The 14640-nt window shown below is 33.9% G+C and overlaps 2 protein-coding genes across 7 annotated transcripts in view; one reads left to right on the plus strand and one right to left on the minus strand.

Annotated features, from left to right (window-relative positions):
* Nucleotides 1-4285, plus strand: part of LOC126809858 (calcium-responsive transcription factor) — a 38085-nt gene extending 33800 nt beyond the window's left edge. For all 3 annotated transcript variants that reach the window (XM_050534681.1, XM_050534682.1, XM_050534680.1), the window contains exon 13: nucleotides 214-4285. In XM_050534681.1, coding sequence (XP_050390638.1) covers nucleotides 214-257 — 44 coding nt within the window. In that variant the 3' untranslated portion in view covers nucleotides 258-4285. The remainder of the gene's footprint in view (nucleotides 1-213) is intronic.
* A 3350-nt stretch (nucleotides 4286-7635) lies between these two features.
* The window catches only part of LOC126809853 (repetitive organellar protein), a 74750-nt gene continuing 67745 nt past the window's right edge, over nucleotides 7636-14640 (minus strand). For 3 of the 4 annotated variants that reach the window (XM_050534670.2, XM_050534669.2, XM_050534666.2), the window contains 5 exons: nucleotides 13116-13237; nucleotides 11513-11675; nucleotides 11281-11344; nucleotides 10901-10955; nucleotides 7636-9429 (listed from right to left, as the gene is read on the minus strand). In XM_050534670.2, coding sequence (XP_050390627.1) covers nucleotides 9297-9429; nucleotides 10901-10955; nucleotides 11281-11344; nucleotides 11513-11675; nucleotides 13116-13237 — 537 coding nt within the window. In that variant the 3' untranslated portion in view covers nucleotides 7636-9296. The remainder of the gene's footprint in view (nucleotides 9430-10900; nucleotides 10956-11280; nucleotides 11345-11512; nucleotides 11676-13115; nucleotides 13238-14640) is intronic. The other variant, XM_050534667.2, reaches the window with a different exon arrangement.

A 14640-nucleotide genomic window follows, 5' to 3' on the forward strand; every position in this document is an offset into this window, starting at 1 on the left:
ACTATACAAGTAACCACATCAGTGAAATGTATAAAAAAGTAGTCTAAACTCTAAATTCAATCAAGAAACGCTTCAGTATTCAATACATATAGGGTACATGTTCCATCCATCACAAAAACAAAACTGAATACAAAGAAGCAAATATGTTTTGAAAGAAAGCGTCAAAGGCTAGGGAATAATTAAGTGACATATGTCTCTCTTTTTTTTTAACAGGTGATAGTACTATGGATCCTCTAGAATCAGCTGCTAATCTGTGACCATAATCAGTACTTCTGTTGCTGAAACAAGGGTTTTATTAAATGTCTCTTCTTAGCTCATTTCAATACATTATGTTCTCTTTCTAGTGAACAAGTCATGTGATTTTTTATACGCCTACTCTTAAAGTGGATTTATATTTTTGTCACCGGTCTGTGCATTTACAAAATTTCATTTAAATGTCTCTTTGTTAAGGTTGCAAATTGATTTTACATAGTTATTGCCCTAGTGTATGAGGTTAGTAGGGACTTGCTGAGATTATTCCACATGTCGTAAAGAGAAGTTTTAAAATTCATTGTGGCTTAATCATTTAAAGCAGTCAGCAGAGTTATTGCCCTGATCACCGAAACCAGGTAATCTATTCAAGTTTATATTAGGTTATCTATACATCACAACAGGACATTTTTTTGTCTTTGTTCAAACAGCTGTTGGCGAGCATATATTCAGTGCCCATTTTTAAGATCAAATCCTTATAGCATTACAATGACCTTATTAACTGAGAAATAGAATTTGATGAGAAGAATTAAATAAAAATTAGATCCAAATAAAAACACCCTGCTATTTGTAACATTGTTATTGTCCCCCGCCTTTCGAAGAAGCCCTGACAAAGACAGCTGCCTAGTCCTTCGGATGAGACGAAAAACCGAGGTCCCGTGTATACATTGGAATGCACATGAAAGATCTCTTGGCAGTTGGATTTTGATATAAGAGTAGGCGATAGTGCCGCTGCCCGGGCAAAATTTCCCTCATAGCACACTGTATGGCGTATGCCCGTCTTCATTAGCCCAGTATAGAAGCAGAACAGTAGGACGTTAAACCCATTTCATTTCATTTTGTTTCAAAGAAAGCAGGGGACTATTCAAATGGGTTCGTCCGTCTGTCTGTCTGTCTTGTCCGTCAGTCTGTCCATCACACTTTTTGGGACACAATACTCTCTTCGAAGATGAGAATTTTTGGCTTAGGGTAAGCAGAGATAAGCAATTTGATTGGTTGATATACATGAGACACAATAACTTTAATTAAGTTAGAATGAGGACACTTGGAGTATAGCTTTATTACATCAATACCTTGACTTTAAAGTTTGATTATGAATATTTTCTGCTGAGGTTAAGCAGAGCGATAAGCAATTTGATTGGTCAAGACATTGGAACACAATAACTCTCCTTCTAATTGAGGTAGAATGTTTAAACTTGGTGTAGGCGTTCATTAGGTGAATGCCTTGGTGGAGTTCTATGATGAAGATTATCTGCTTACGGTAAGCAGAAATAAGCAATCTGATTGGTTGATGCTTTGAGGCACGATAACTTTGTTTATAATGAAGTGAGAGCGATGGTACTCAGAATATAGATTCATTATATCATTACCTTGACTAATTTCGATGGTGAGAATTTTCTGCTTAGGCTAATGAGCGATAAGCAATTTAATTGGTCAAGACTTTGGAACATAACAACTCTTTTAATTGAGGTAGAATGTTTAGACTTGATGTAGATGTTCATTAGGTGAATGTCTTGACTGATTTCAATGATTAACATTTCAAGCTAAAGCTAAGCCGAGCTAATCAATTTCATTGGTTGATGCTTTGGGACAAGATAATCTTGATTCTATCTGATAGAGAGGGATGAAACTTAGTGTATAATTTGATTGCTTGATACTTTCGAAAAAAATATTATAAATGTGCGATTAATTAATATGTGTCAACTATTTATTTTGGGATTTCAGCAGGGGACATCAGCCTCACTGTTGGCTTGTTAAATATTTTATTCGGTTTTATCAAATGTAAATGGTGACCTAATTAAGTTGGTTTTTTGTCCCCGCCTTTCGAAGAAAGCAGGGGACTATTAAAGTGGGTTTGTCCGTCCCTCTTTCTGTCTGTCTTTCCGCCCATTGTGTTTCCGCTCGTCTGTCTGTCCGTCACACTTTTTGGGACACAATACCTCTCCTTCTAATTGAGCTAGAATTTTCAAACTTGGTGTAGGTGTTTATTAGGTCAATACCTTGATGGAGTTCGAAGATGAGCATTTTCTGCTTAGGGTAAGCAGAGATAAGCAATTTGATTGGTTGATGCTTTTGGACACGATAACTTTAGTTCTAATTATGTGAGAGTGATGAAACTTGGTGTATAGTTTCATTACATCAATACCATGACTAAGTTCGATAATGACCATTTTCTGCTCAGGGTAAGCAGAGCGATAAGCAATTTGATTAGTCGAGACTTTGGAACACAATAACTCTCATTTTAATTGAGTTAGAATGTTCACACTTGGCGTAGGTGTTTAATAGGTGAATGCCTTGATTGAGTTCAGAGTTAGAAGATAAGAATTTTCTGCTTAGGGTAAGCAGAGATGAGCAATTTGATTGGTTGATGCTTTGGGACACGATAACTTTAGTTCTAATTAAGTGAGAGTGAAGACACTTGGTGTATAGTTTTATCACATCATTACCTTGATTAAGTTCCATAATAAGCATTTTCTGCTTAGGGTAAGCAGAGCGATAAGCAATTTGATTGGTCGAGACTTTGGAACACAATAACTCTCCTTCTAATTGAGGTCGAATGTTTAAACTTGGTGTAGGTGTTTATTAGGTGAATGCCTTGATTGAGTTCAGTGTTAGAAGATAAGAATTTTCTGCTTAGGGTAAGCAGAGATAAGCAATTTGATTGGTTGATGCTTTGGGACACGATAACTTTAGTTCTAATTCAGTGAGAGTGAGGACACTTGGTGTATAGCTTTATCACATCAATACCTTGACTAAGTTCGATAATGAACATTTTTTGAGACTTTGGAACACAATAACTCTCCTTCTAGTTGAGGGGGAATGTTCAAACTTGGTGTAGGCGTTCTTTAGATGAATGCCTTGATGGAGTTCGATGATAAACATTGTCTGCTTATGGTAAGCAGAGATAAGCAATCTGATTGGTTGATGCTTTGGGGCCAATAACTTTAGTTTTAATTAAGTGAGAGTGATGAAATTCCGAGTATAGATTCATCATATCATTACTTTGACTATATCTGATGATGAAAATTTTTTACTTAGGCTAAGGATCGATAAGCAATTTGATTAGTCAAGACTTTGGAACATAACAACTCTGCTTTTAAATGAGGTAGAATGTTTTTAAACTTGATGTTGATGTTCATTAAGTGAATGTCTTGACTGATTTCAATGATTAACATTTCAAGCTGAAGCTAAGCAGAGCTAATCAATTTCATTCATCGATGCTTTGGGACAAGTTAATCTTGATTCTATCTGATAGAGAGTGATGAAACTTAGTGTGTAGTTAGATTGCTCGATACTTTTGAAAAAAATAAATGTGCGATTAATTAATATGTGTCATCTATTTATTTTGGGATTTCGGCGGGGGACATCAGCCTCACTGTTGGCTTGTTACAAGTTGATTACCCTCTAAAGATCATAATATCCTCAGTTTATCAACCAAGCTTGTTGTCAGTTGATGAACTGTTGAGTAAATTTTATCAAACTGTCACAAATATGTCTTTCATATATTATTATTATTATTTATGTATGTTAACTGCTCAAAATATAAAAAATGTAAATAGTATTTCTACAAGTGACTCACTATTTCTAAAATAATTTGAAGCATTCTTTTTGTCCTAGTGTAAATGTTTTTGTCATCCTTTTAACATTGTTGTCTAATACATTTAGGAAGTGACTTCTTTTTCATTTTTCACCCAAATTTTCTGTTTATCAAAATTTGAGTACTGGTATTTGTTTAAGATAATCTTGTCACACTAACAATTTTAATGTTGTCAAGTGTAATTGTTTATGAGCATAATGATGTATGCTTTAAATACTTGAAAACAATGAGTTGAATGTTGTTGTGATAGATAAGGTTCAGTAATTTAAGAAGGTGTTAGTAAAGAACGAAATCTTAGCAGATTGTATGTAATGTAAGTTAAGATAATATATTATATTGTTTAAATGTGATATTGTTTTCATGGTATATTTTAATGCTTATTGTTATTAATATAATGTGAAGCTGTTAAGCTTACAAAATAAAAACATTAAAATACTCCTATCTTAGTCCTCTGATTTGTTTTACCTTTGGATAGTCACTCCAGAAATAACTATATTCTCAAGCTCTGTTAAAAGAAAATCGTTATATTGTCGTCGCCTCGGACGTCCGTCCGTCCACAATTGTTTGTGAACACTCTACAGGTCACAATTTTTATTCAATTTCAATGAAACTTGAAATATAGGTTTATCACCCTAAGATCTCGGTTCCTTTCGATATTGGAATTAAGGATAATCCCTATTGTTTTTGGTGCATGCCTGACCCCAAGTGGCAAAGCCATGCACATTTCTTGAATTTATTTGTTTGTCATCTACAGACAGCATTTCTTAACATATCACCTTGAAACTTAGCATACTTATTCCTTCTTGTTTGTGGTGAATGCCCAACCCCCAGGGACAGAGCCACGCCCATTTTCTTTTTGTATGTTTGTGTGTCACTTACAGCCCTCAATTCTTAATTGATCGTCTTGAAAACTTTTTTTTATACTTATTCCTTATACCCTTAGGCTGACCTCTATTATTTTTGGTGCATGCCCGAGCCCCTGGGACAGAGCCAAGCCAAATGTTTGTGTGTCTTGTGTTTCGTCTACAGGCCGCAATTCTTAACGGATCCTTTTAGAACTTTGCATATTCCTTATACCCTAAGGATGGCCCCTAGTGTTTTTTGGTGATTGCCCAACCTCCAGGGGCAGAGCCACACCAATTTTTCTTTGGGTCTTTGTGTGTTACCTACAGGCCACGATTCTTAATAGGTCGTTTTTGAACTTGGGATATGTATTCCTTATAGCCTAAGGTCGACAACTGCATGTCCCGACCCCCAGGGGTAGAGCCACGCCCAATTTTTGTGTTTATTGTTTACAGGCTGCAATTCTGAATGGATGAACCTGGTACCAAGCATATGTATTCCTTATAGCCTAAGGGTGGCAACTATTGATTTTGGTGAATGCCCCGACCCCCAGGGGCAGAGTCACGCCCAATTTTTGCCTTTAGCGCCCGAAGGCCACAATTTTGAATGGATTGTCTTAGAACTTGTATACTTATTCCTTATACCCTAAAGATGGCAACTATTGATGTTGGTGCACGACTCCCTCCTTTACGCCCTGCCCTTTCGATGGGGCCACACCCACCTTTTGTTGATATTTTGTTTGTAAATTATATACAGGTTGCAATTATTAACAGATTTGGATCCAATTCGGAATGATCCAGCATAGAGTTGTACCTATATATATTGGTCCATGTCCAACCCCCAGGGGCAGAGCCACGCCCAATTTTTGTGTTTTTTGTCTACAGGCTGGAATTCTAAATGGATCATTTTGGAACTTTGCATATTTATTCCTTATACTTTAAGGATAGCAACTATTTATTTTGGTGCATGTTCCGACCCCCAGGGGGGATCACGTGGCTAAGTGGGTAAGACGCTGGCTTGCTAGCCTGGAGGTCGGGTGTTCGATCCCTGCATTTGCCGAGAAAGTTCATCCAGATTTTCCGGAGTGGTTTCCCCTTGTCAGTGATGCAGGAAGGAGGGCCTGACAAGGACAGCTGTCTAGTGGTTCGGATGGGACAGAAAACCGAGGTCCCGTGTACAAATTGGCATGCACGTAAAAGATCCCTTGGCAGTTGGAATTCGATATAAGAGTAGGCCGTAGCGCCACTGCCCGGGCCAAATTTCCCTCATAGCACACTGTATGGTGTATGCCCGTCTTCATTAGCCCAGGTAAGGAGCAGAACAGTAGGACGTTAAACCCCATTTCATTTCATTTCCGACCCCCAGGGGTGTGGTACTACATCCACTTTTTTGTTAGTTTTTATCGATAAATACTCTGCAGGTTGCAATAATTAACAGATTTTGTTCAAATTCAGCATATCAATCATTTCAATAACAGAGTGGTATCTATTTATATTGTTCCATATCCAACCCCCAGGGGCAGAGCCATGCCCAATTTTTGTATTTATCGTCTACAAGCTGCAATTCTGAATGGATTATCTTGGAACTTTGCATATTTATTCCTTATACCATTAACACAGCAACTATTTATTTTGGTGCATGCCCCAACCCCTGGGGCAGTTTCACTTTTTTGTTAAAATATTTTGGCAAAACAAACCCAACGCCTAGCCTTCTTTATCTCTTGTCATATTACAGTCATTTCATATTTCATTCTCTTCATTTTAAAAAGTACCATATCAATCAAAGCAGGGATGTGGCTTGTTTGTCACCTATAGGCCACAATTCTTGAAACTTTGCATACTTATGCCTTATACCCTAAGGATCATGCCTATTGTGCATGGTGCATGCCCAACCCCCAGGTCCAGAGCCACACCCATTTTCTCTTTGTGTCTCGCCTACAGGCCGCAATTCTTAATGGATTTTCTTGAAACCTTTTTTTATTTATTCCTTATACCCTAAAGGTGACCTCTATTATTTTTGGGTGCATGCCCGACTCCCTGGGACAGAGTGAGAGAGAAATGGGGTTTATATTAATCCATATCCATATTTTTGTCTTGTTTAACATCTACAGGCTGCAATTCTGAATGGATTATCTTGGAACTTTGCATATTTATTCCTTATTGCGTAAAGATAGCAGTTATTTATTTTCATGCATGCTCTGATCCCCAGAGGTCTTTAGCAGTGGGAGGAAACTGGAGGACCTGGAGAAAACCCACAAGGCTACTCTACTCCTTGTCACGTACAACCGTTGATTCAAAACCATGCCAGTTGGCTCAATGACAGACCTTATGATACAGCAGGGACGTGCTAACCATTCGACCTGATCCCCAGGAATGTGGACCTATATTGCAGCGGTACCATGCTCTTGTTTGATATACTAGTACCTTTGGCCATGATTAGGAAGCCATTCAGCTGTCTGGATAATCAAAGTATTTCAGGAGATTTTTTTTAATTTTTTTATATCAAGGGAGGGTTTTTTATTTGGTATAGTCAGCCAATAACATTCTGCATATTACTGATCGAGCCCAATACAGACTGTTTATTTATGAAGATATATTAAAGTAAATGCACTTTAATCCCAGCATTCCCCAAAATAATAACCCTCCAAATTATTTAAAGTTTCATTTGTGAAGGCTTTACACAGATGGGGGTCAGATACCTTTGAGTATTTGATAGTTCTGTTTTGCCATACCTTCTATCCATTAAATGTAAACTTCTCCCAAATTGATAGGAATGGTTGATTTTTTTTTTCAGATTTGTTTAAATGATGTTGCTTAGCCATACCAGCATGACAAATTAAAATGGAAAATATATATATTTTTTATAGGTTTCCTCCAAATTAATTAGGTGTTATAAATGCTTTTCATTAGAGATTGTAAAAATAGTGACAATAAAATGATGCCATGTTCTGGTTTGCATATTTTTAATAATTGAATTTAATACATAGCCTTCATTAATTTATGATAAAATAATATTCCTCTTTATATACAATAACATTATATTCATTAACAACCAAAACATTCAGGCAACTATTTAAAAATACATTATGCAAGAGCTAAATCTGTCTATTGCAGGTCTTTCTTTAGGCCTGAAATGTTATTTAAATTATTAATTAGACATTAATTAACCTATCCAGACCATAATCAAATCTAGATGGCATCGCTAGCCTGCGATCTTTAGTGGATTATGAGCTGATTTACTGCATAACTTTCCTTCACGATTTAATGATTAAATGGATAATCGAGACAATGCTGTTTATCATACTGACTTTAGTAATGACGTTCAAGGCTAGGCGGAAATTTTAATCGCTTAATTCACGGTTTATAGTGGATCAATTAATTTTCAGCAAATTGCCTTTACATTATCTAGTTTTTAACTATTATAGTGAGAACTGCCAACTCGTTATCTAATCTCCCATAATGTATCTTTAAGAGTAAAGCTGAATGAATTATATATGTATAATCAAAGCAGGCTTCACATTCTATCACATATATACATAACAATAGGCTGTGATATTTGTGTGTACAAGCCACAAGGCTACATGTATACCTACAAAATCTTTAAATAAAGCTGTTCAGATGTACATTAGCACATAATAGTAGTGTATGGATGAAAATATACCAACAAGCTCTCCTTTAAATGCTCAGTACAAATATCTAGATTCATATCCCTTTTACCTTAATTGCATTTTTGATTCATACATAATATGAAAAAAAAAAATATACAGATATATATATATTATTGTTATTTTACATATTTAACTACTAGTATCCAGTGTTCAATTATATTTAAACTATGTTTTATAAATATAGGATCTTAATTATTATGCATACTTACAGTAATTATTATGTACATATATCTAAACATGGAATGTGAGAATTGTGAAGTGAAATATCCCACATTATTCTCTTCGATATGAACTAAACATGAAAGAACACCACAAAAATAAATCAAATAAGTTTACAAATAACACAGATAATCAAATATATTACATCTATATTTCATAAATTTTTACTTGGTTAAAATAAATTTTAAATTACAATAAAATCTATCATATACACATCATTAAAAAACAATCATACATGTACATTAGAGAAACACATTAGGATAAAATTTGTAATCTATCACGTCAAATTTTTTTTTAACTGATAGAAAGTATTATTTTGCTAATGGAATTATTTTGTGTTATCTACATGTGCTCCTGTAAGCCCAAATCAAAACATATCGAAGTCATTTCATTCAACTGATGACACAATACAATTGTTTTACATAATCACTAACATAAATATAACAATCTACATTCTTTTATTTATTTTAAGAATGCAATCATTTTTTCCACAAAAAAAATTACTTCATTTCACAATAATAATGAACAAGATTCTCTGATACAATTAATTTTGTCCAGCTAACATATCTGACCACACTGGCAACACATTAAATATGTAGAAAAGAAATTTCTATCACAATGTAATTGGAGTTTAATTATCAAAGCTATTTCCACATCTTCACCAGGCCTCGTCTATTATTTTAGCACATCACACAGGGTACCACATATTCTTCTATAACTTTATATAAAACCAGTAAAGCATGCTACTATGAGGATATGTACGAGAACAAAATAGGCCCACAAACACTTGCGTATACCTGGTCTGAACCGCATAATTCTGGTAAGCTGTCGGCTGGAAAATGAGAAGTATTGCCTGAAGAAAGAATTATACAAACGACTATATGATAAACCTAATACCATGCAGTGAGTGATAAGATAGAGGACAGAACAAAAGCAGTGTTAATAATAATAAACATATAATAATTATAATACCTTTATATTGGAAAGTTAGAGAATAGCTGACTTTCAAATATAGTTATTAATCCAACTCAAATCAAGTTCAGTCTTTACATAATGTATAATCATATCAAATTTTGACCATTTACAGCTTACTATATTATTTGAATACTACCGGCAAGTTCCCAAATGTATGTTTGAAAAGCCCAAGTCAATCTTAAATTAGTTGGCTTGCAAAATAGGGTAAATAAGTTGGCTTAAATTAGTTGGCTTGCAAAATAGCCTTTGTTCATATTTAACGATATCGAAGGGTAAATAAGGTGTATCACTTGAATGTGTTTTATATAACAAAGCCTAAACTGTAAGAATTTCTGAGTAAATAATTATGTCTAAAGGCTGATTAATGAAAGCTATATATTCCAATAGACATAAACTTTATTGTCAATTTAAAAGGTTAAAATGTCTTAAAATAAAATTTTCTTTACTTCCAAAACTATATCTCTATTTTCCAATATTCGTATCAGCTTAACGACTAGACAAAAACAAAACATTATTTCCTTATTTACATATAGAAATAGAATGCATAATGAGTTTTAACACTTCGTTACGAGAAATATTCATTGGAATCTTTCACTGTGTGATTTCATAATCAAATTTTCAAACATCGTGTCTGAAGTTTAGCATTACGGTAATTATAGTTATATTTACAGTGGTTGTTTATTAATAATATTATCTAAATCCATCGAAATCTGTGAATAAATATTTAAAAAACTATTTTCTTTAATACTGTTTAATATGAAGAAATATTAATAAAATTACAAAATTTATTTTTTTAAATATCTATATATTTTACATTGGCCATGTTATTCACAGATGCAGAATACAAGACTGCAAAATCATTGATTTTTCAAGATATTAGTCTTTTTCAAGATATGAATGTAAAATAATATCAGATACTGAATATAATCATTAAATTTTTTCAATGTCATGAAGATAAAAAAATAAAATCTTGAAAAATCTGTAACGCATTGAAACATAGATAAGTGATTAGCTATTTATATTGGTACATTGCTAGCTAGTTTAAGAAAGCATGGATTTAGCTAATATATAAAGCAGAACATTTAAATAGAAAAAATTAAAACAGCAATATTCATACTTACAGATGCATAATTTACAAACCAACTTACATAATAATATATTTCAAACAAAATTATGTCATTCTACCTATCGGGTAGCTAATATAATCCTTTGATAGTAGTGATTACTCTCAAAACAGTATTTTACTCATCAATTGTCATTATACCGAACATAATTCTTTGAAAGTAATTATTCTTAAAACAACATTTTACTTATAAATTATAAATGAATGCAAATAGGTTAATACATACTTTTTAACTTTCATCCATCTTTGTAATCTACGACAATATCCCATACCATGACGTGCTGAAATATTTCAATAAATTAAATATTGTAGGCCTACTATATTCATAATACTATCAGTACATCACATCAAGGTATATATACACCATGTGTGAGAGGGCTACTTAAATTCACTCTGCAAATGTTCATTTGCAAGTGTGACACCCACAAGAAATAAAATCCAAATTTCATGACATCATGCAAAGCACAGTAACCCTTGTAGAAACTGAAGAATAATGTGCTGTTACAGATGGAAAATTTTGTTCATCATTCCTCATAAATTTTAATTAAATTTCTTTTAACCATTTTATCATATCAGTAATTTTTTTCTAGATCTCTTTAAACTTACTCAACATAGGATTATATTCTCTTATTCTAGACTCATTTTCATCTTCTTCTATCTGTAATCTCACCTACAATAATATAATATATATAATCACACATTCTGGTATGTAGACATTTTCCAGATGATAACACAGTAAGCCGGCAACAGACCTATCTAAGAGTGTCATTGATAAAAAGGTGTTAAATGACGCTGCAAAAAGTTTTCTCTACATATGGTTCTTTCAAAATCTACAAACCTCTGGTGATAATGGTTTACTGGCATGTAATAATAACTGATCTTGTGCTTCACGTAGAGTTTTCTCTATTTCTTCGCTTCTTTTTTCCTCAGCTTGTAATCTTTTCTGTAGTTCATTTTTAGTCTGTACTGCTTCTTCTTTTAATCTTTCGCTCATTTCAAACCTAAAGAAGTAAAATAAAGAGTCAACTTTCAAATTATTGAACAATATGATCTCCCATTAGCTGTTTGCTATGTACATTACATGTTAACAACTACACTGACATCCAAAAGAAACTATACCAAGATACTGATACACAAAACATAGGCTGGTCAGGCTCTCTTATAAGCAAACCTGGAGCAAAGTTGGCAATACCTCTAAAATTAAATTTTCCTGAGCAAGTTTTAAAAAGAATACAAATGAAGTTTGAAAAATTCCATTGACAACACTGTCTAGGATCTATCCTTTACTTTATGTCGTAGTAAAGATCCCTTTGAGAATTTTGTACTGCATTGTGTTCACATAATTTGAAATCTAACACAAAATGTGACGCGAAAGATATTTCTGCAAAATGCGGTCAAAATTTATAATCTAAAATTTTGCAAATTCAATAGCGACCAAGTTCTAAAATATTTTATCAAGAACTTGTTATTGAGTTAACAAGATTTTATAAATTTGAATGTCAACAAAGAGAAATCTCTGAAATTTTCTGAATTTTGATATATCTAATATATAAAGATAGGTTGCCAGGCAACGAAACATACACCCACAGCAGCTAAATCGTCCGGGCAGTCAACAAGTGTTGTCGCATATTTTTACTTTTTTTGGTAATGAAACATTTATAATACACTAAAATCTGATTTAGAGTAACAACTCATGAAGTAATTATCAGAAAACCATTAGAATTTGTTTGGTTTTTATAAAGTTCTGCCCCATGCTAACGTTTAGTATACGAAGCTTTTAATATCATGGATTTAGATGTTCAAGTTATAAAAATTCATTGAAAATCAATATACTTGTTTGTCTCAAGACCTTAAACTCTGTATCAATCTGAAGTCAATCGGATGATAACTTTAGCCTCAAGAGCGTCACAAGATTTTTCAAAGTGATCAAGGGCCATAACTTTGGCAGTAATCAGAAATCGTTGAAAATCAATAGGATTCTTCGTCTCATGACCTCAAACACTGTGTCAATCGGATATTAACTTTAGCCTCTAGAGCATCCGCAAGATTTTTTGAAGTGATCAAGGGCCATAACTCTGGCAGTAATTATCGAAAATCACTGAAAATGAATAGACTTCTTTGTCTCATGACCTTAAACACTGTGTATAAATTTAAAGTCTGTCAATCGGATATTAACTTTAGCCTCTAGAGTGTCCACAAGATTTTTCAAACTGATCAAGGGCCATAACTCTGGCAGTAATTATCGTAAATCACAGAAAATCAATAGACTTCTTCGTCTCAACACCTTAAACACTGTGTATAAATTTTAAAGTCAAGCGGATATTAACTTTAGCCTCTAGAGCATCCACAAGCAATTGTGGATGCCGGAGCGATGGACGGACGGACAGGGGTGACGACAATATATGACCATATTTCAATGTGGGCGTATAAAAAGAACATACCGTTGTTTGTATTCTTCAATCTGTGACTGATCTGGTATAACACGACCTGGTACAGTCGTTGTAGGCGAAGAATGAGCTTTCTGGAATGTCTCTGTCACAACTTTTTTCTCTAAATCAACAACCTTATTAATAATATAAAAACAAGTATAATAAAGTATTGTCACCACTTTCTTCTCTAAATCAACAAGCCAACAGTGAGGCTGATCTCCCTCTCCGAAATCCCAAAATAAATAGATGACACATATTAAGTAATAGCACATTTTTTTTTTTTCAGAGGTATCAAGCAATCAAACTGATTATCAACTATCTATACACTAAGTTTCATCACTCTTTATCAGATAGAATCAAAGTTATCTTGTCCCAAAGCATCGACCAATGAAATTGCTTTGCTCAGCTTAGCTTTAGCTCAAAATGTTAATCATTGATCTCAGTCAAGATATTCACCTAATGAATATCTACATCAAGTTTAAAGGAGCTAAATAGCTAATATTTGGGACCTAGAAATTGACAAAAATTAGTCACAACGCATAGAATAATGTAATATGAATGTATATAAACTGATTTACATTCAATCGTTTCTGTTTTTACTGTAATTTTTAATCAGTTATTTTCGGCGAAAATACACCAGAAGCCTCATGTGAATGGCAATCTTTAGCGTCTGTTTTTTCCAGTCTACACCAATGGTATTTATTGCGCATGCTCTCCAGATAAGAATATAGCGTCACCATTTGACATGACTTGTGGAATATGTCTAGCCCTGTTCTCAAAATGCTTATCACTCCTTAGCCTATGCAGAAAATTCTCATCATCGAACTTAGTCAAGGTAATGATATAATGAAGCTATAATCGGAGTTTCATCACTTAATTATAACCAAAGTTATCGTGCCCCAAAGCATCAACCAATCAGATTGCTTATCTCTGCTTACAGTAAGCAGACCAATCTGTTTCACAGAGGATTATGAAAGTCTTCTAATATCTCTGTAAAAGATGACTACCTTTAACACATGACGTCTCATCATGCGGCGTCAATCATTGGCTCAATGGCGCGTGCATTGTTTACATAAGACCTTACTGGTTCGGGGGGATTGGAGCCTTTTACTCATTTTAATACCCATTTACACTAAATAGGAAATAATTTTTACCTACAAATACGTCAAACCTCTTCATTTATTTTTCTAATACATAAAAAAAAATGTTTTAGAATTTAATTTGTCGGGGGAAAAAAGTTAATATTTATGGCTCATTAAGTCGCATCGATGTCATCCTTATCAGTGATTGTCGGGGCCTAGCGAATATTCACTGCTGATCAGTGTGTATGCAGACATGTTTATCATCGAACACCATCAAGGCATTCACCTAAAGAATGCCTAAACCAAGTTTGAACATTCTACCTCAATTAAAATCAGAGTTATTGTGTTCCAAAGTCTCGACCAATCAAATTGCTTATCACTCTGCTTACCCTGAGCAGAAAATGCTCATCTTCTAACTCCATCAAGGCATTGAACTAATAAACACCTACACCAAG

The sequence above is a fragment of the Patella vulgata genome, chromosome 2, assembly GCF_932274485.2.
Source record: "Patella vulgata chromosome 2, xgPatVulg1.2, whole genome shotgun sequence".
Taxonomy (NCBI): Eukaryota; Metazoa; Mollusca; class Gastropoda; family Patellidae; genus Patella; species Patella vulgata.